The sequence below is a fragment of the Dendrobates tinctorius genome, unplaced genomic scaffold, assembly GCF_039654945.1.
Source record: "Dendrobates tinctorius isolate UK_male_01 unplaced genomic scaffold, ASM3965494v1 ptg000504l, whole genome shotgun sequence".
NCBI lineage: Eukaryota > Metazoa > Chordata > Amphibia > Anura > Dendrobatidae > Dendrobates > Dendrobates tinctorius.
Window position 1 is genome coordinate 109,255 of NW_027362163.1, and position 22,026 is coordinate 131,280.

The 22,026-nt window shown below is 43.6% G+C and overlaps 1 protein-coding gene and 1 pseudogene across 1 annotated transcript in view; both read left to right on the forward strand.

The window, feature by feature from the left end:
• LOC141078130 (uncharacterized) overlaps window positions 1-22,026 on the forward strand; it is a 68,783-nt pseudogene that overhangs the window by 12,239 nt on the left and 34,518 nt on the right.
• LOC141078125 (uncharacterized) overlaps window positions 10,479-22,026 on the forward strand; it is a 34,691-nt gene continuing 23,143 nt past the window's right edge. Inside the window, exons 1-2 of the mRNA XM_073564962.1 lie at window positions 10,479-10,504; window positions 15,589-15,667. Of these exons, the coding sequence (XP_073421063.1) occupies window positions 10,479-10,504; window positions 15,589-15,667 (105 nt within the window). The remainder of the gene's footprint in view (window positions 10,505-15,588; window positions 15,668-22,026) is intronic.

A 22,026-nucleotide genomic window follows, 5' to 3' on the forward strand; every position in this document is an offset into this window, starting at 1 on the left:
ACAAATTAAAAAATTAATTGTTCCAAAATTTTCCACCTCCACATTTATACCAGGAATGGCATTAAAATTAGGGATGAATGGAGTAGCTGAATCTGAAGCCTCCCATCTTGGAAATATTTCATCAAGAAGCAAAGCCCCTTGGACATTGGTGTGCGCCAATTCCCGAGCACTAGGGACAGCGCTAGTACTGGGCATTGTTCCCTGAGTTGGAGACATTTCTCCAGAAGCGCTATTTGTCCTTCTTGTTGTACTGGTCCTTGTGTGTGAGGATGGACCAGAATCACTGCTCATTTCTGAACTATCACTGTCGCTGCTACTAAAGCCCTCGAAATCCACATCGCCATCTGACACTGCACTTTCTTCACTGTCAGAACATAAAAGTGCATAAGCCTCCTCTGCACTATAATACTGACGGGCCATTTTATTTATTTATTTTTTTTCCCGGAAATAGAAAACTCTGACGTGACCAAATTATTGGGGAAACAATTGAGAAAAACCTAATTCTTTAGCCTAACCCTAACCTGTCTTATCTGTATTGTTACTTTATAGCACAATCGCTGACTGACACAGCTGTTGGCAGCAGCACTTGTAACACTGTTTCTCCTCTAATCTCTCACTGACAGGAGATCTGAGGAGAAACAGCGTTTTTATGGGGCAGATTGCCAGGAAAAGTTCGCTGCTACAACAAACTTTCCTAGTGATTTGTCTCATTGGCTGGTGTGACACTGACGTCATAAGGACCTGTACCGATCAGGTCTCAATGAGGTAGGGGGTCGCAGGAAGCATTTTGCGGTGGAATCCCCTAGTTATAAGGTACGTGGGGTCCCGATGAGCACAAAACTGCCGACCGTAGACAAACGACTGCGCTGCACAAAGCCCTGCTAGCGCTGGCGATTATCTACCATTGGCGGTCATGAACCGATTACGTTAAGGCCTATTTTCCCTTCACCCATGACAGCACCACATGAGAGAGGGATCCGCCAGGACAGGAACCTACTGAAACATAAGGGGCGGCACCTCTCCCCCGCTTCAGTTGGGTTCCTGTCCTGGAAAGGAATCCCTCTGACAGCGGCGGTGCCTGTCAGAATGAAAGACCCAGGGCCGTCCCAGCGTGTAAGGATTGCAGGGCTGACTTACCTGCAACGCCGGCCGTCGGCAGCTGGTAGCGCAGTCCCCGGGGTGTTGCCTGATTCGGGCCCCGGGTTCGTGCGGGCACGTCCTGATGTCCTCCCTTCGGAGGTCCTCCTCGTGCCGCCCTCCCATTCCGCGCGCCCGTCCTTCGCCTGCATGCAGGGGAAGCCGGGGGCGGGGACCGGCGTCTGACGTCAGCGGCGCAGAGAATTCTGGGAGCGCGACCGCTGACGTCATCAGGACGCGACGGTCATGGCGCCGGGCGCGACGCCGGCCAGGAGCGGCTGGCGGTAGCGGGGGGGAGGGGTAATGTGGGGCTCACTCACTGTTAAAAGAAGGAGCAGAAGCGGCTGCAGGGGTGACAATGGCGTCTCAGGAGGATCGCTCACCGTCCCCATTGTCCCTGCCCCGATCGCAAGCTTCTGGTCGCAAGAGCCGCTCGAGCGGCAAAAGCAGCAGCCGTCCAAGTCACCGATCGAGGGATTCCTCGAGGTCAAAAGAGCGCAGGGAGCACGCTCCTTCGCAGCCCCAGAGCCCGGTATCAGTCTTTCCTGGGTGGTGAGTGATCTCCGTGAAAGTTAGGCAGTATTATAATAGGCCTTCCTATGTCTTTTTTGTTTTTCTTAGGGAGCCAAAAAAGCCATAAGTAAAAAGAAAAATAGAGAATGTGCCATATGCCACAGCCCTTTAGCCAAAGACTACCCAAAGGACTTATGTGTCAGCTGTATTCAGCGGACTATGGCTGAAGAGGTGCCGAACCTGGCAACAAACCTCAGATCGATAATAAAATCTGAGGTACGGGGCTCACTTAAAAAATTATTAAAAAAGAAGAGTAGGAAAGCCTCCCCGAGTTCCTCATCAGGCTCCTCCTCTTCGGAGTATCAAGTTGAGCAGGGGTCATCTTCATCCTCAGACAGTGATACGGGGGGCAGACCTTGCTTTCCCGTAGAAGATACGGACGCTCTCCTTAAAGCCATCAGGTCCACTATGGGCCTGCAAGAGGAGAAAGTAGAGAGATCACTGGAGGATGTAATGTTTGGCGGCCTGCAAGAAAGGAAAAAGCGTACCTTTCCGGTCAATGACAAGGTTCAAGCCCTAATCGAGAGAGAGTGGAAGAAACCGGAGAAGTCAGGTAGCCTTCCCTCTTCAAAGCGCAGATACCCCTTCGAGGCTAAAGACACGGACGTCTGGGACAAGGTCCCAAAGATTGACGCAGCAGTGTCTAGGTCTTCCAAGAAGTCGGCCCTGCCCCTGGAGGATTCAGTGGTTTTGAGAGATCCCTTGGATAAAAAAGCGGACTCATACCTAAGGCACACTTGGGAGGCAGCGGCAGGGGGTCTGAAACCAGCAATAGCCGGCACCTGCACAGCCCGGTCATTAATGGTCTGGCTGCAACAACTCGAAGAGAAATTAGTCTCCAAAGTACCAAGGGAGAAAATATTAGGAGAAATGTACCTGCTACACGGAGCTGCCGCCTTCTTGGCTGACACCTCCGCCGACTCGATGAGGTTAACGGCAAGAGCAGCGGGGCTATCGAACGCCGCAAGACGGGCGTTATGGCTCAAAGGCTGCCCTGGGGACATTCAATCTAAGGCGAAATTATGTTTGTTACCATGTGATGGGCAGTTCGTGTTTGGAAAAAACCTGGATGACATCCTGGAAAAAGCCGGTGATAAAAAGAAGGGCTTCCCCAGATACATGGGTGATCAAAGGAGACCGCCCTTTCGGAGGGGAAGGTTCAATCGAGGCCGTCCCCCGGGAGAGCGGAAAAGGTGGGACGACAAGAGGAAAAAAGAACCAGGATTCATGTTTGGGGGAACTACCTCAACCGCCAAAAAATCCCCGCAATGACACCAGCCCTCCTGTGGGGGGAAGATTGAGGCTCTTTTTCCAAGAATGGGAGAAAATATCGGCCAACAATTGGATTTTGAACATTATAAAGAAAGGCCTAAAAATCCCCTTCTTCCAGCATCCAAGAGCTTCATTTGTGGTGACCCTCGTCAGGAAGAAACCAGAAGAGCAATCAGCCTTAGAAACAGAAATCTTAGGACTGTTGGAGAAACAAGTTCTGATAGAGGTCCCAAAAGACCAAGAGAGAAGGGGGTTCTATTCTCCCCTCTTCCTAATAAAAAAACCCGACCTTTCCTTCAGAACGATAATAAATCTCAGGCGCCTCAATCAATGGATTACGAACCAAACATTCAAAATGGAATCAGTGACTTCGGCCATAAAGCTGTTACACCACAACTGCTTCATGGCCGTAATAGATTTGAAGGATGCCTATTACCATATCCCGATGCACCAAGAATACCAGAAATACCTGAGGGTAGCCCTATACATCCAGGGCGACCTCAGGCATTTTCAATTTACAGCTCTTCCGTTCGGCATCTCCATAGCGCCAAGGATTTTTACAAAAGTAATAGCGGAAATGACAGCTTTCCTTCGAATCCACAATGTGATTATGGTGCCTTACTTGGACGATTTTTTGGTCATTGGCAATTCAGAACATCACTGCGCACATCAGGTAGAGAAAATAACGGAGACCCTGCAAAAACTGGGTTGGATGGTAAACTTAAAAAAATCAAAACTCCAACCCCTAAGGAAACAAACATTTCTAGGTTTCGTCTTGGACTCCGACCGTCAAGTTTGTCTCTTGCCAGAGAAAAAACTAGAGAAGGTGAGAGAAATGACCCTTACGGCAATACAGCATCCTCACATGACCCTAAGAAGGGCAATGTCCCTGTTGGGCACGCTAACAGCCTGTATCCCGGCGGTCAACTGGGCACAGTTTCATACCCGGCAACTGCAGGCGGAAATCTTGTCAGCCCAGAGACGATTGAAAGGGCGTTTAGAGGGGAAGCTGGAACTTTCCGAAAGGGGGAAAAACTCTCTCACTTGGTGGCTAGACGGCACAAATTTAGCAGGAGGAACGTTGTGGCACAGGCCCGTGTCCGATGTAATATTGACGGACGCAAGCTCCTCGGGATGGGGGGCACACCTGAGAGAACATATGGCCCAAGGGTCCTGGGGTCACATAGAGCAGAAGGCTTCCTCCAACTTAAGAGAGTTAAGAGCGATAAACAAAGCCCTAGAGGCATTTATCCCCATGTTTCAGGGTCAAAATGTCCGGATTATGTCAGACAACAGGGTGGCAGTGGCGTATGTCAACCACCAGGGAGGGACAAGGTCAAACTCCCTAATGGACGAAGCCAAAAGAATCTTCCTCAAAGCAGAACAACATCTAACCTCCCTAACAGCCCTACACATCAGAGGGACAGAAAATGTTCAAGCCGACTTTCTAAGCCGCAACAAATTAAAACAGGGAGAGTGGGTCTTAAATCGTATAATATTCCAGAGGATAGTACAGGTATGGGGGCAACCAGTGATCGACCTCTTTGCTACCAAAAACAACCGGCAAGTGAGAAGGTTCTGCTCATTAAACCCAAGGGAAAACCTGTGGGCAGTAGACGCTCTACAAATCCCGTGGCGGTTCAAACTAAGCTACGCCTTTCCCCCGATAGCGTTAATCCCGGCAGTGGTAAGAAAGATAAGAGACGAGCAAGCCAGAGTAATCCTCATAGCCCCGTTCTGGCCAAAAAGACCGTGGTTTTCACTACTACAAAGGATGTCTCTCTCTGACCCGTGGGTACTGCCAGAAATTCCAGATTTATTAGCTCAGGGGCCGATATTCCACAAACAAGTCAAGGGGCTCCATCTGACGGCGTGGAATTTGAGAGGGCGCTTTTGAGAGATAAAGGGTTTTCCCCGGGGTTGGTGACTACTCTAATGAAAAGTAGGAAACCAATAACAACCAACTTATATGGCAGGACGTGGAAGAAATTCCTTCAATTCCTGGGAAAACCGTTAGGTCAAGAACCCCCAATCAAGTCCATCTTGGAGTTCTTGCAGGCAGGCTTACAGCTAGGCCTGGCGGTTAATACCCTAAAGGTACAGGTTTCAGCGCTGGGTGCATTATACAATTGCAACATAGCAGCAGACAGATGGGTAGCCAGGTTCATAAAATCTTGCCACAGATCTAGGCCAGTTTCCTTACCGAAAATAGCTCCATGGGATCTAAATCTGGTACTGGAATCCCTTACGAAGGAGCCGTTTAAACTCATACAGCAGATTTCAACTAAAAATCTCACCCTAAAAACCATCATTTTGGTAGCTCTAACGTCGGCACATAGAGTTAGTGACCTGCAGGCCCTTTCAGTCAACCCACCATATACCCAGATATACCAGGATAGGGTGGTGATGAGAACAGACCCTGCTTACTTGCCGAAAGTAGTAACTAACTTTCACCGAAATCAAGAAATTGTCCTCCCTTCCTTTTGCGAGAATCCGAAAAACCCAGGGGAGGAGAAATTTCATAGCCTAGACGTTAAAAGAACCCTAGTAGAGTATATGTCTATAACCAGCCAGTGGAGGAGGTCCCAGTCCCTATTTGTAGCCTTCCAGGGTGCTAGCAAAGGTTATGGAGTGTCAAAAGGGACTATTGCCCGATGGATTAGGGAGGCCATTAGTGTAGCCTATTCAGCTAGTGGCGTCCCGGTTCCTGACGGCATCAAGGCTCATTCCACCAGAGCCGTGGCGACCTCCTGGGCTGAGAAAGCAGAGGTGTCAATAGATCAAATTTGTAAGGCCGCTACCTGGGCCTCACCCTCAACTTTCTTTAGACACTATAGACTAAATCTATCCTCCTCGGCTGACTTGACCTTTGGTAGAAGGGTGCTGCAAGCGGTGGTCCCTCCCTAAGGTGTTCGAAGTCTCCAGAATCTCTCATGTGGTGCTGTCATGGGTGAAGGGAAAACCACCATGGTTACTTACCGGTAGCCGGTTTTTCCGGAACCCATGACAGCACCCGTATATTTCCCCCCCTTTTCACCGTTTGGGTGTGCACAATAGTCGGGTGTATTTGTGTGATGTGGTGTTGGATAAATATGTAACTAACCGGGAAGTCCTCTCAGGTGCTCTGTAATCCAACTGAAGCGGGGGAGAGGTGCCGCCCCTTATGTTTCAGTAGGTTCCTGTCCTGGCGGGGCGGATCCCTCTCTCATGTGGTGCTGTCATGGGTTCCGGAAAAACCGGCTACCGGTAAGTAACCATGGTGGTTTCATGAGTTTTAATTTTTAAAAAATTCTGTGGAAGCCTGGCTGAAAAGCAATGTCAGACTTTCATCTGCTCATTTTCATAGATTTTTGATTTATTTCTACTTTTGTCAGATTAAAGTTATTTCTGTGACCATTGTGGGTTTTTCTGTCATTAAACGAGGGGTACCAACAATTTTGACCACGTGTGTAGGAGGAGTGAATATTTTGACTCCACAGCCCCTTTCCGGAAATTAACACGCAGTGGATGTTGGAGTGAAAATTACACATTTGCCATTTTATTACCCAGCACATAGTGCCCAGATTGTGCTCCAGGAGACACACACCACAAATTAAGTGGATTCTTCTCACTATAATATTGCTAAATACAGGAATCCTAAATGTTGTTTGCGCACACTGCAAGACTCCGAAGTGAGAGCGGATTTTGCGGGATTGGTTTATGGAAACCTTGTTGCTTTTCAACAGCCTTTGAGCCACTAATAGTGCGGGAACCTCTGTTTTTCCATTGACAGATGATGGACCTGAGTGGGGACTTGTTTTTGTGAGATGAGAATTGGTATTATTTTCGCCTACATAACATTGATTGGTTTCTTTTTATTCGATATTTGGGAGGCAGAATGAACCAACAGTTGAACACCGCACACTACTGGCTCATCCAACAAGATTTTCTATTAGACTGTGAACTCTCATTGTCTTGGTAAATAATTAAAGTTTTTTACATAGCTTGCCATTTTTATGGACAGTTCAAGTAGAAACGTTCAAAGATATAAAACTCAAGGATATTTTATTAAAAATAATTGTTTTTTTATTTTAGCAGATGACTGTACCAGGAGATCAGAGGGACAGCTGACATCTTCAATTTTGAAATCTGATGATCTTGAGATCCTACAAGATACAACTGAAGTGATTGCTATTACTCCAGATATATCATCATCCATTCACAGCAAAGATCTGTCATCTGGTCCTATGAAACAGGTCCCATCTTCTGATTCATTACTGACTACTAAGAAAAATCAAAGTCACAAAAGAGGCAATAAAAAACAAACTGCTCCTAAAGCAAAGAAGTCATTTTCATGTTCAGAATGTGGGAAATATTTTGCACGTAAATCACTGCTTGTTGCTCACCATAGAACTCACACAGGGGAGAAGCCTTTTTCCTGTTCAGAATGTGGGAAATGTTTTACACATAAATCAGATTTTGTTACCCACCAGAGAACTCACACAGGGGAGAAGCCTTTTTCATGTTCAGAATGTGGGAAATGTTTTCACAAAAAAAAACTTTTTCTTATTCACCAGAGAACTCACACAGGGGAGAAGCCTTTTTCCTGTTCAGAATGTGGGAAATGTTTTAACCAGAAATGGCATCTTGTTAGTCACCAGAGAACTCACACAGGGGAGAAGCCTTTTTCATGTTCAGAATGTGGGAAATGTTTTAACCAGAAATGTAATCTTGATATACACCAAAGAACTCACACAGGAGAGAAGCCTTTTTCCTGTTCAGAATGTGGGAAATGTTTTAACCAGAAAGGGAATCTTAATGAACACCATAGAACTCACACAGGGGAGAAGCCTTTTTCCTGTTCAGATTGTGGGAAATATTTTAACCGGAAAGCGCTTCTTGTTAGACATCAGAGCAGTCACACAGAGGAGAAGCCGTTTTCATTTTCTTAATGTGGGAAATATTTTACTTGGAAATCAACTGTTAATAAACATTAGAGACATCACATAGGGGAGAAGCCTTTTTTATGTTCATAATGTTGATATAGTTTTAAAGGCGAGTACTCTGGCAGCTGTGCTCTGCTTGTGAGCAACGCATTATGTCCCTGCCATGTGCTGCTTACAAGCATAAAGCAGTTGCTGGTATCAGAGCAGGATTCAGCAAGGGAGCGCCGGGTAGGTAAGTGTAATGCTTTTTTTTAATGTTTTGTGTTGGGGCCATGGATACCAGGATGGGGCCAATTATAAGGATTGGGCTATGCATACCAGGACTGGAATGGGGGGCCAGTCATACCCGAATAGTGATGGTGCCCTGCATACCAGGATAAGGATGGGGGCCATGCATACCATGAGCGGGATGGGGCCAATCATGCCAGAATAGGGATGGGACCCTGCATACTAGGACAAAATGGGGACGCTGCATACCAGGATAAGGATGAGGGCCATGCATACTACGACATGATGGGAGCCCTGCAAACCAGGATAAGGATGGGGCCATGCATACTAGTATAGGGATGAGGGATCTATGTATACCAGGGTAGGGATGAGGGGACCATATATACCAGGATAGGGGATATTAAGTACAGAATTAACCACAATTTTTGCTTCAATTTTTTTTTCCTAATATCCTCTAAACCTAGGTGTGTCTTATAGTCCAAAAAATACAGTATATATATCTTTTTTTTTTTCTCAGTGAACTCATTCCTCACATTTGACCTCATTAAAATAAAAACACACTCCACTGGCGGGCCGGCTCCACTTCAGTGGTGTTGAGACTCACGGTCCCGGGGCTAATGTGAGGTTCTCACATCACACGAGCCCTGCACCCAATCAGCGGCAGCTTCACTGCTCCTTCCTTTGGTCTGAACATCAGCAGGAAGCCAGGGCTGCGGCTGCTCTCTGACGGCCTCATGATGCTTGATTTGTCCGAAGGTGGGGACAGTGATGTCAGCGCTGATTGGGCACAGGGCTCACATGACATAAAAACCTCAAGAGACCCCAGAAAGCAGGTACCGACAACGTTTTCAAACATCAAAAATTCCACACGGGGAAAAGTCATTATTATACCTAGAGTGTGAGAAATGAGTTACAGGAAAATCGTATTTTGTGGGCCATCAAAAATAACTCAGACGAGGAGAACCTATATATATTATTCACAAATTGTACAAAAACATGATGCGCGTGGCGTGTGTTCAAGAATGATATATTATATGGGAGTTTTATAGAATAAACCAAATACCAACAGAAAATAAACGACCAAAAACAAACATTTATCAGTAAAATTAACTCATCTTAATTAGGTAAAGTATGAAAGAATTGCGCCATTTTCCGATACCCGTCGCATCTTCATTTTTCATGATCTTGGGTTAGGTGAAGACTTATTTTTTGTGGACCGAGCGGACGTTTTTAATGATACCATTTTGGTGCAGATACAATCTTCTGATCGCCTGTTATTGTATTTTAATGTAATAGTGTGGCGACCAAAAAAACTTAATTCTGGCATTTTTTACGTTTTATCTCATTACGCCATTTAGTGATCGGGTTAATTCTTTTTTTATGTTGATAGATCGGGTGATTCTGAATGCAGCAATACCAAATATGTATTTTTTATTGTTTTATTTTAAATGGGGCAAAAGGGGAATTTGAACTTTCATATTTTTTTTTACTTTTTTAATATTTTTATAAACTTTTTTTTTTTTACTTTTGCCATTGTGAAGACATACAGCATTGTTCCTTAATTAACCAGACAACTATTTTTAGCAAATAAAGAATAATAGAATGTTATCTGTATGTTGGCCTTAATTTTAAATGTTTAATTTCTAGTTGGTCAAGAAAACAGACTTTTGTTTGTAAGTCGGTAATATTGACTTTTATTGTGCGCTTATCCTTGATCACTGGTGATGTATGCTAATTATGCATTGTGTTATGGAGCCAGTTTGTTGACTTCTAAAGCAGAGAGGGAAAAACTATGCAAATAGTTTAATCAAGTAATGCTACTTGTTCTCATCTCCATTCTTACCCTTTATGTAAATACTAAATGAGGGACACTTGTTAAGTGTACAAATAGAATAACTACAATGTCCCAAAACCTAATCCAAAAGGGCAAATCACGCAAATCCGTATCACAAATCCCATCAATATAAACATGGAACAAGGAAGAAATCCCAATAATATTAAAAATTCATTTTATTCAAAAATTCTAAAAATGACAAAAGCATAATGCCGTAATAGGGGACACCGTACACACTTAAGTAATCATGAGGAGACAATGTAAGACTGACATGTATGAACCAATCACATGACAGTACATATCAATTCTTATATCAATAATTATAATATTTATTCCATACAGTCAGAACCCATATACAATGTCTGAACAAGATCAATGATATCCAAAATATCCCTCCCCTAAGGGTATAAGGGAAACCACTCAGAGGCTAAAGGCATATATACTATAACCGTGTAAAATAACACGGACACAATGAGAACGTCAAGAATCCTGATCATAAATATGCCGATATGCACAGAGCACAAGGAATGAAAAAGTAATATTACCTCTAATTACAAGCGTCTGATCCAGCGTCCCCTCACCCCGACGCGCGTTTCGCCGCCTGCTTCTTCCGGGGGCGTCAAAGAATTAAGAGTGGTGTACTTAATTATTTGTACCAACTGTCCAACTGGGGGGTCTGTATGTGGGAGAGACAGGGCAAAAGCTTAGAACAAGGATGAATTCTCACAACTACACAATAAGAGAAAAAAGAATAGATCTACCTGTGGCAAAACATTTTTGTAGCCCTGATCACAGCACCATGGACATGAAATTACTTGTATGAAAAAGGTAACTTCAAATCTCAGAGAAACAGAAGGATCTGGGAGTATAAACTCATGACAGTCTTTGACACTCTCAATGCAGGAATGAATGTGTCGCATGGATTCATGTCTAATATCAATTAAGGAATTTTCTCCTCAGACATTGTGGGGCATCACAACACAGAACCAGACCCCTATCAGGGGACAATAAAACTTTCACACTCCTAATCTATGAACTGTTCCAATATTTATGGCCACCACTGTTTATCCCTCCCCCATAATGATAGTTCTACTTCACGTCATTTGTCTTACCTATTGCATTATGTCTGTGCTATGTGATTCTTCAGATTTTGTATTATTCTATGCCTGAAGAGACCTGAGTAGTCTGGAAAGCTTGCAATGTGTTACCATCTTTTCAGTTAGCCATTAACCCCTTTACTCCCAAGGGTGGTTTGCACTTTAATGCCCGGGCCAATTTTTACAATTCTGACCACTGTCCCTTTATGAGGTCATAACTCTTGAACGCTTCCATGGATCCTGGTGATTCTGACATTGTTTTCTCATGACATATTGTACTTCATGTTAGTGGTAAAATTTCTTTGACATGACTTGCGTTTATTTGTGAAAAAAATGGAAATTTGGTGGAAAATGTTGCAATTTTCCAATTTTGAATTTTCATGCCCATTAATCACAGAGTTATGTCACACAAAAGACTTAATAACATTTCCCACATGTCTACTTAACATCAACACAATTTTGGAACCAAATTTTTTTCGTTAGGAAGTTATAAGAGTTAGAAGTTGACCAGTGATTTCTCATTTCTACAACACCATTTTTTTTTTAGGGACCACATCACATTTGAAGTCACTTTGAGGGGTGTATATGATAGAAAATACCCAAAAGTGATACCATTTTGAAAACTGCACCCCTCAAGGTGCTCAAAACCACATGTCAGAAGTTTATTAACCCTTCTGGTGCTTCACAGGAATTTTTGGAATGTTTTAAAAAAGAAATGAACATTTAACTTTTTTTATAAAAACTTTACTTCAGATCCAATTATTTTTTTTCCCTAATGGTAACAGGAGAATTTGGACTGCAAAAGTTATTGTGCAATTTGTCCTGAGTACGCTGATACCTGATATGTGGGGGTAAGCCACTGTTTGGGCGCATGGTAGAGCTTGGAAGGGAAGGAGCGCCGTTTGACTTTTTCAACACAAAATTGTCTGGAATTGAGATTGGACGCCATGTTGCGTTTGGATAGCCCCTGATGTGCCTAAACAGTGGAAACCCCCACAAGTGACCCCTTTTTGGAAAATACACCCCCCAAGGAACTTATCTAGATGTGTGATATGAACTTTGAACCCCCAGGTGTTTCACTAAAGTTTATAGCGTCTGGGAGTGAAAATATGAAAATCATTTTTTCCACAAACATGATTTTTAGTCCCCAATATTTTATTTTCCCCAGGGTAACAGTAGAAATTGGACCCCAAAAGTTGTTGTCCAATTTGTCCTGAGTACACTGATGCACCATATGTGGCAGAAAACTACTGTATGGGTGCACATTGGGGCTCGGAAGGGAAGTAGTGACGTTTTAGAATGCAGACTTTGATGGAATGGTCTGCGGTGTCATGTCACGTTTGGAGAGCCCCTGATGTGCCTAAACAGTGGAAATCCCCCACAAGTGACCCCATTTTGGAAACTAGACCCCCCCAGGGAACTTATCTTATTTAGATAAGACCCCCCCTGGGAACTTATCTAAATGTGTAGTGAGCACTTTGAACCTCAAGTGCTTCACAGAAGTTTATAACGTAGAGCCATAAAAGTAAAAAATATTTTTTTCCACAAAAATGATATTTTCTAAGCCAATTTTTTATTTTCTCAAGGGTAGCAGAAGAAATTGGACTCCAATAGTTATTGTGCAAATTGTCCTGAGTACGCTGATACCCCATATGTTGGGGTAAACCACAGTTTAGGTGCATGGCAGAGCTCAGAATGGAAGGAGCACCACATTTTACTGTTATGGTTTGCAGGTGCCATGACACACTGGGAGAGCCCATGAGGTGCCAGAACAGCAGAACCCCCTATAAGTGACCCCATTTTATGAATTACACCTCAATGAATTCATCTAGGGTTTGCAGTGATCATATAGACACCATGGGTGTGTCACAGAATTTTATACCATTGGGCAGCCATGCGGAGAGACTCGGGAGGACCGGAGCACTATTTGCCTATTCAAGTGAATGGGTCTGTGCACATGTCAGAGTGTTTCCACGGACCGTGTGTCCATGAGCAAACCACGCTGACGTCCATTTTTAATGTCAGCATGGGCCATAAAACAGCATACGTGCACACATAAATCACATTGATATCATTCATGTGACACGCATTGGCACCGGGGAAGAAGCCTTACAGTAAGCGCTGTTCCCCAGTGCCAGGTGCTGAACACGACTCACCATTCTCCCCTGCTTGTGTCGATCTCCGGCACAGTACCAGTACCAGAAATATCAGGACATGTGAATGAGGTGCTATAGCGGGTTTTTATGCTTGGCAGCTGTCACACACTAAAAGATGCTTTTCATTGTAAAAATAGTTTTTGCATCACCACATTTTGAGAGCTATAATTTTTTGATATTTTTTGATCGCTTTTTATTCTGATTTTTGGATGCAGAATGAAGAAAAACCATCAATTCATGAGTTTCTTTTGGGGGGGCGTTTATACCGTTCCAGGTGTGGTAAAATTGATAAAGCAGTTTTATTCTTCGGGTCACTATGATTACAGCAATACCTCATTTATATCATTTTTTATGTTTATACAATAAAAACTATTTTATATAAAAAAAAATTATTTTTTCATCGCTTTTTTCTGAGAGCTATAACTTTTTTATTTTTCCGCTGATGACACTGTATGGGGGCTTTTTTTTGCGGGACAAGATGGCGTTTTCAGCGGTACCATGTTTATTTATTGATCACGTGTTTTTCCACTTTTTGCTTGGCGGTATGATGACAAAGCATTGTTTTTTTGCCTTTGCTTTTATGGTGTTCACTGAAGGGGTTACCTAGTCGAACAGTTTTATAGGTTGGGTCGTTATGAACGTGGCAATACCTAATATGTGTACTTTTACTGTTTAGATTTTTTTTAATTCAAATATTTATTTAATGTTAGAATAAATATTGACTTTTTTATTTTCTATTTATTTTTTTTATTTCTACAATTAGTTACATGTTTTTTTCATTTCATTCTATCTTTTACACTTTGTCCCACTATGGGACAGTCATTTTTTGCAGGCTGATCGCTTCTATGGCAGGCAGATGAAGCAACATCCCCATGCTATAGAACAGGGGTGGGAATCTTCTTTCTTCCAAGGGCCATTTGGATATTTATACCATCCTTCGGGGGCTGTACAAGCTCCGCCCACAAAGTACATCCTGACTCTGGCACTGGTTTCATGACTTAATCTTTCATTGCATGCCCTTCAATGTTCAGTAGTGAACACTGCGTGTGTGTGCTAACAGAGCAAGAAGAAATTAATGAGCTTCTGGCAATCAAAATACAGCTCCCTGCCCAAGAATGCAGTCCCTGAGAATCTGCTCGGAGGCCTGATAAAAGGTCATCGAGGGCCGTAAATGGCCCTGGGGCCTGAGGTTCCCCACCCCTGCTATAGAAGCTGTCAGCGCTGCACTCAGTGCCCTGACACTGAGAGACTGCCTGACTTGCACTGCGCATGACCAGGAAGTTTCTTAGCTCTGGTCGTGACAACATCAGGTTACCATGGCAGTGATCGCGACCTCACGTCACGTTGTGGGGTCTCCGATCCAAAGGCAGAGGGACTGTCAGACCTCTGACTGCGCCAGGAATGCTGTGATCGTGTTCGATTGCAGTATTTTGGGGGTTAAAATGCCGGGAGTGGTCTGTGACTGCTCCTGGCACTTAGTGCTGGGTGTCAGCTGTGAGAATCAGCTGACACCCGGCCACGATCGGCCGCACACCACCTGTGTGCGCGGCCGATCGCCGAGACGTACTATTCTGTCAATGGTCAAATTGGCTCAGGGCACATGGACGGAATAGTACGTCTGATGTCAGAAAGGGGTTAAACACAATACCACCCCTCTTATTTATTGTATTACGCTGCATTAGAAACTAAATAATTACGGCATGATGAAAATCAGCTTAAAGTTTCATGGAGCAATGTCTACCTTTCCCTCTTACCTTCCCTTAGTTCGTATGATCCCTATTTTTTGTGCTTCAGTTTTCCTTGTTTTTCCTTTTCTCTAGGAGACAAGTCATATGTGATGCCCCTATCACCGACTCTATGGTCTCTGCGCTGACTGTAGGACTTGTAGCTGTTTAACATTTAATAATTCATTGGTTATAAAGAAGCTGTCCGGTTGGGTTATGAAACGAGCCGTGTCCTCATGATTCTCCCCTTCTGAATTCAGATCTGACAATGACAATTTTACTTGTCCCTTGTTTCTACGATATCTACAAGTTTTCCTTTTACCGCTACATGTTATTGATACATAAAAGTTTCAGGACTCGGAAACATTATTTTTGCAAATATAAAGATGCGTGATATTTTGTTAGGCCAATTGTCTGATACTTAGAGGAAGCTTAGCAGCAATTCCAATATCTAAGACATATCTAAACACTATTACGGATTACACACAGTCACAGAAATTGCATTATAAGCTGTGGCCCTCATTCAGTGACAGCTCTTTTTCTTGTCTCTTGTACTCCTGCACCGGGTCATCTCCTACAATGGTCCAACGTTATCTACAAGCATTGATGGATTCCATTGTCCCTGATCTCTTTTTTCCATAGATGCAATATCTTGGTGAAATCTCTCACCGTGCTCATCGCTCACGACTTCAGTTTGGTTGAAACATGTCTTGATGCGAATGTAAGAAATGAATCTTTAAGGACATGTACAGCCAAGATCCTGACACAGTGCGGAAAATAAGTATTTGATACGCTGCCGATTTTGCAAGTTTTGCCTCCTACAAAGAATGGAGAAGTCTGTAATATTTATCACAGGTACACTTCAACGGTGACAGAAAATCTAAAAATAAAAAAAAACAGAAAATCACATTGTATGATTTTAAAATAATGAAATTGCATGTTATTGCATGAAATAAGTGTATGATCACCGACCAACCACCAAGAATTCAGACTCTCTCAGACCTGTTAGTTTTTCTTTAAAAAGCCCTTCTACTCTGCTGTTACCTGTATTAATTGCAACCAGTTTGAACTTGTTGCCTGTATAAAAGACACCTTTCCAGATAATCAGTCACACGTCAACCTCTCCACCATGGCCAAGACCAAAGAGCTGTCTAAGGACACCAGGGACAAAATTGCAGACCTGCACAAGGCTGGGGTGGGCTTCAGCACAATAGGCAAGCAGCTTGGTGAAAAGGCAACAATTGTTGACAAAATTATTAGAAAATGGAAGAAACACAAGTTGACTGTCAGTCTTCTTCGGTCTGGGGCTACATGCAAGATCTCGTCTCGTGGGGTAAGGAAGATTCGGAGAAAGGTCAGAAATCAGCCCAGAACTACATGGTAAGACTTGGTCAATGACCTGAAGAGAGCTGGGATCACAGGACTGGGCCTGCTCAGGAAGTGTGCATAGCTAATCAGCTACCTAGTGTTCACTGGTGGATACAGACTGACCTGCAGGTAGCCGCCAGGTACCACTCCGGGGCAGAACCCAATATTGCAGCTGCAGACCCCAGGGGTCAGGTTCGCTGACACTGAATAGGGATAGGTCTCTGTTCAGACTAGTAAGTTCTGGTACCTCTACAGAATGGTTACTGACACTGATTAGGGCAAGGTTAAGACACTCTGGTCTATGATACTGGAACAGGGTTTGGGCGAACACAGACCAGATGACAATGTTCAGGCACTGGCCACTCATGGACAAGCTTCAAGCACTGGCCGCTCCGGGAATGAGATTCAAGCCATGGCCTTTCTGGATCCAGGGGACTACGGATACAGGACTTGCCACACCGGAATGAGTTTCAGACACTGGCTACTCTGGGACCAGGGGATGATGGATTCAGGACTGGCCACACTGAGGCAAGGAATACAGGTTTAGGACACTAGCCAAACCAGGACCAGGGGACCTCATAACTCACTAGTAGTACACCTTACTGACTAATGATTCTACACGTTGCATGGCGAATCCCTAAGGGAGAGGGAGTCTTTTATATAGGATGACTCCCAGCAATTAGCTGGAAGCCATCTTCCAGGTGTAGTAATTATACTAAATATCTCTGAGCAACAAGCTAAGAGTATTTAGTATATACTTGCTCTGCCCCTTTAAGAATGGGGGCGTGCGCGCATGTGTGTACTAGGTGCATTGCTTAGAGCTGCGGCTCTCACACAACCAGGAAGCAGGAGAACGCTGGGGATTGTGCCGAGGGTCTGAGGCAGTGAGTAAGCTGGCATCCCACCATGCAGGGGTGCCAGTAATAGAGCTACAAGCACACTATGCCATCATGGATTAAAATCTTTCAGGGCACGCAAGGTCCTGCTACTCACACCAGCATATGTCAAGGCCCATTAGAAGTTTGCCAATGGCCATCTGGATGATCCAGAGGAGACAAGGGAGAATGTCACTTGGTCAGATAAGACCAAAATAGAACATTTTGCTATCATCACCACCCGCCATGTTTGGAGGAAGAAGAAGGATGATTGCAAATCCAAGAACACCGTCCCAACCATGAAGCACGGTGGGGGGAAACATCATACTTTAGGGGTGTCTTTCTGCAAAACAGACAAGATGACTTCACCGTATTTAAGGGAGGATGGATGGGTCAAGGATCGCAAGATTTTAGCCAAAAACCTCCTCCCTCAGTTGGAACATTGAAAATGGGTCGTGGCTGGGTCTTCCAGCATGGCAATGACCCAAAACACAGCAAGAGGAACTAAGGAGCATTTCAAGGTCCTGGCGTGGCCTAGCCAAACTCTGATCCTGAACCCAATAGAAAATCTTTGGAGGGAGCTTAAAATCAATGCTGCCCAGCGACAGCCCTGAAACCTGAAGGATTAGGAGAAGATCTGTATGGAAGTATGGGCCAAAATCCCTGCTGCAGTGTGTGCAAACTTGGTCAAGAACTACAGGCAACATCTGACCTCTGTAATTACAAACAAAGGTTTCTGTACCAAATATTAAAAGTTATCCACTACCCTAATTCGTTTAATTTTGTATTCATTAATCTTACTATTATGTGCCAGTAATGGATCCATACTCTTATTATAGTAATATATACCTTTATAAGGCAGATAGCATCACTTGGTGTCTGCCAGATGCAGCTCTGATGTTTATCAGTCACTTCTTGTCCCCCGGCGTACTGCGCTCTAATACTACAAGCTCCGTTATGCGTTGCAGTGGCCTGTGAGCCAGCACTTAGCACGCCTTCTCCATTTTCCACACAAACTCCTCCCTGCCTCCTCACCATCACCATATGTATATACACACACACTGTATATATGTATACATAGACATATGCATACACATTTCCTATTCTTTTGCATGTTTGTCACACTTACATGTATCAGATCACCAAACAAATGTAAATATTAGCCAAAGAAAACACAAAATGCAGTTTTTTTAATGAAGATCTTTATTATATAGGGAAAAAGAAATCCAAACCTCCAGGGCCCTGTGTGAAAAAGTGATTGCCCCTAAATCTTATAACTGGTTGGGCCACTCTTAGCAGCAACAACTGCAATCAAGTGCTTGCAATAATTGGCAGTGAGTTTCTGGAGGAATTTTGACTACTCATCTTAGTAGAATTTCCGAGCATGGACCGCCTTTTTAAGGTAATGACACAACAGCATCTCAAATGCATAGCTCCCAACCATCCCAGATTCAGCTGGACTGTCATGTCCCGTCTCAGCTGTTCTCCCAACCTCTATATTCCTCTCCGACATTTTCATCGCTCCTGTAGCTCCTCCTGCTCGGAGGGATTGGCCGCTTCTCTCTGCTAAGTCTCTCTTATGCTAAGTGCATAAATTAGATTATAGATTCACTTCCTCTCACTTCAGTGATTGGTCTCCCCAGGACTATGAGCTTCCATCTCAGTATCCACAGGCTGCTGATTTACCAGTGAGCCACAGCTCACGATGCTGGAGATGGGAGAATTTGGTCATATTGACCGCTATATTGCCGGCAATGAACTCAGAAGCAGAGTATACATATCCATAGCAATACATTGTGTATAAGAATGCTTTTTTTATGGTGCCTGTATACTGAGGTGAAGAAAAAAATATATTTTTGTTCCTATAAAAGTATTTAAAATAATAAGCAATTTACAAAAATGTATTTTTTAACGTTAGCCTCCCAGATCCTGAACCCACAGCCTCAACATTACTGACAGGCACTGTAAGCTGCTGAGCCACAAGCTCCGGTGAAGTGACTGCAGGATTGTGTGCACTTGATCCATATTCCAGGCTCTGACTACAGGCAGATTATTCAGATAGAAATACACTGCTGTGTACAATGGATGTTTCTGAATTCTAGAGGAGAATAAGAGATTTTTTCATCCCATAAAATTACTAATAATAATGAAAAACACCTGATAATGAAAAAAATGTCATTTTAATGCGTTTTTTAAATAATAAGCATCACAGATCAGTGAATAACCCGGACATAGTTGTGCCAATATAACTGTAATGACCCGCAGAATGCAGCGATCAGATTATTTACAGGAATCGGTAAATTACGGGAGAAACAAAATGGCGTAATTGATATTTTTCTCTATAAAACCCATAAAATAATGTGATAAAGCTGTGATGCGGAGGACGTGTTCACACGTAGCGTAAATGCTGCGTTCTTTCTTCTGTAAATGTCTGACCCAGATGATGTAGTGACAATCTTCCCTGATTATTGTGCGTTTGCTGCGTTTCTTCTTTTTTGCATTTTCCCCCATATTTGATGCTTTTTTGGCAGATATGAAGCCGCGTTTAACACTTGTTTATTAGTACAGAAAAGCTTTGATTCTGCGCTTATAAATGTGAAGGCGGTTTTCTCTTCATACATTTTTTTTCTTAATATGTTTTTTTCAGAAGAAGCCTATAAAGGGAAAATGCATCAAAGCCCCGGAGGTCCGCAGGGTCTTCAGACCACAGAGAGCGCAGATTTCATGAGAACTGCGGCGCTATCAGACTCCAACAATCAGTATCTTCCATGGTGTAACAGTCAGGATTCCTCTAGATTCTCGTCTCTCCGCCTGGTTACAGCTGTTCTTCCTTTCTCCCCTTTTCTATCCTCGCCTTTCCCATTCCTTCTCTTCCCCTCCTGCCTCTTAAATGTTTTATATATAAGGTATTACATGTGTCCCGCAACCCCTTTCCTGGCCTATCCTGTGCAGACCAATCTTTTTCATTTTCTTTCTATCCCTTTCATTTTTCCCTTTTCCCCATTTTCCTTAACCCCTCCATGACCGTCCTAGTACGGCGCAGGTAGCTTCTCTCCCTTTGATGTCGGCTCCGGCGGTGAGCCCGCATCTTTCCCAGCACACGTCAGCTCAAGTGAGGTATTCTGCTACATACAGGTGACCTGATCATCGCCTGTACGTAGCAGAGCCGACCGAGTTATGGCAGCTTCTAGTCTCCCATGGAAACTATTGAAGCAGGCCAAAAGTAAAAAAAAGTTTTTAAAAATATATAAAAAATATAAAAGTTTAAATCCCCCCCTTTCACCTCACTCAAAATAAAACAATAGAAAAATCAAACATACACAAATTAGGTATCGCCGAGTTCAGAATCGCCCGATCTATCAATAAAAAAAGGAACAAACTGATCACTAGACGGTGTAGTGAGAAAAAAAAGTAAAAATGCCAGAATTAAGGTGTTTTGGTCGCCGCGACATTGAATTAAAATGCAATAATGGATGATGAAAAGATCGTATCTGCACCAAAATGGTATCAATAAAAACATCAGCTCGGCGCACAAACAATAAGCCCTCACCCAACCCAAGATCATGAAAAATGGAGATGTGACGGATCATAGAAAATGGCACATTTTTTTTTCCCAACAAATTTTTGATTTTTTTTCACCACTTAAATACAAAAGAACTGAGACATGTTTGGTGTCTATGAACTTGTAATGACTTGGAGAATCATAATGGCAGGGCAGTCTTAGCATTTCGTGAATATGGTAAAAAGAAAATAAAAAAAAAGTTGGGGAGTTGCACTTTTTTTGCAATTTCATCGCACTTGGAATTTTTTTCCCATTTTTGAGTACACGATATGGTGAAACCAATGATGTCATTCCAAAGCACAACTTGTCCCGCAACAAACAAGCCCTAACATGGCCATACTGACGGAAACATAAAAAGTTATGGCTGTGGGAAGAAGGGGAGCGAAAAACAGAAGCGCAAAAATGAAAAAGGGCAAGGTCTCTAAGGGGTTAACAAACCCTATTTTTCCTTCCCCATTCTCCTCCTTAACCCTTTCTCCCGCCTCTCTCTTTCATGACTTTACATTTCTCTTTTTTGCTGTTGTTTGGTTCTTGTCTGTATTACTGGGTATTTATAATGTGTCTCTCCCCTTTTTTCTTTACCCCATTTATGTAAATAAATCCTTAATAAAAACTACTTTACCTTAAAAGGCGCCCGCTGTGCGCCCAAGGCACGCGGCTGATCTGTGCTGATTTGGGGCTTTTCTCTCTAATAAAATCGCAGGTAAAAAACTGCAGAAACTTTATTAAGTGCAGAATCAAAGCTTTTCTGTCCTCTAAAAAGCGCATTAAAACCGCGGCTTCACCTCTGCACCAAGAACGCATCAAATAAGGGGGAGAAGATCGTTATTGCAGATGGTGCGGATCCTGCAGAAAACAAAAAACACCGTATTTCTACAATGTGTGAACACGGCCTTACAGGCACAAATAAGCCGGATGTCGTATAGTGACGCTACATAAAGAGGAGAACGTTCTGGAGGCTCCGACTGTGAATGACGGCACAAAAAATATTCCCCAGGTCCCACGCACGCTGGACCAGAGACCCATGAATCCACCTGCTCATCTCTAGTCCCAACTGTCCTGGATACAGCAGTCAGTCCCAGAATTGGGTCTACGTCCTGCAGTCTCAGGCGTCTGCTGAATTTCCCACACTACCAGCGCCCCTCTGACAACTCCTCCTGCCGGGGGAGAAAGAAGTGGTAAATGGCCGTGGATTAGGGTGAGGCCAAAATTTGCTGCTATGTGCGCCGCATGCTCTGTGCCTCTATCTGTGCTTCAAAAGTTGTGAGGTGTGCA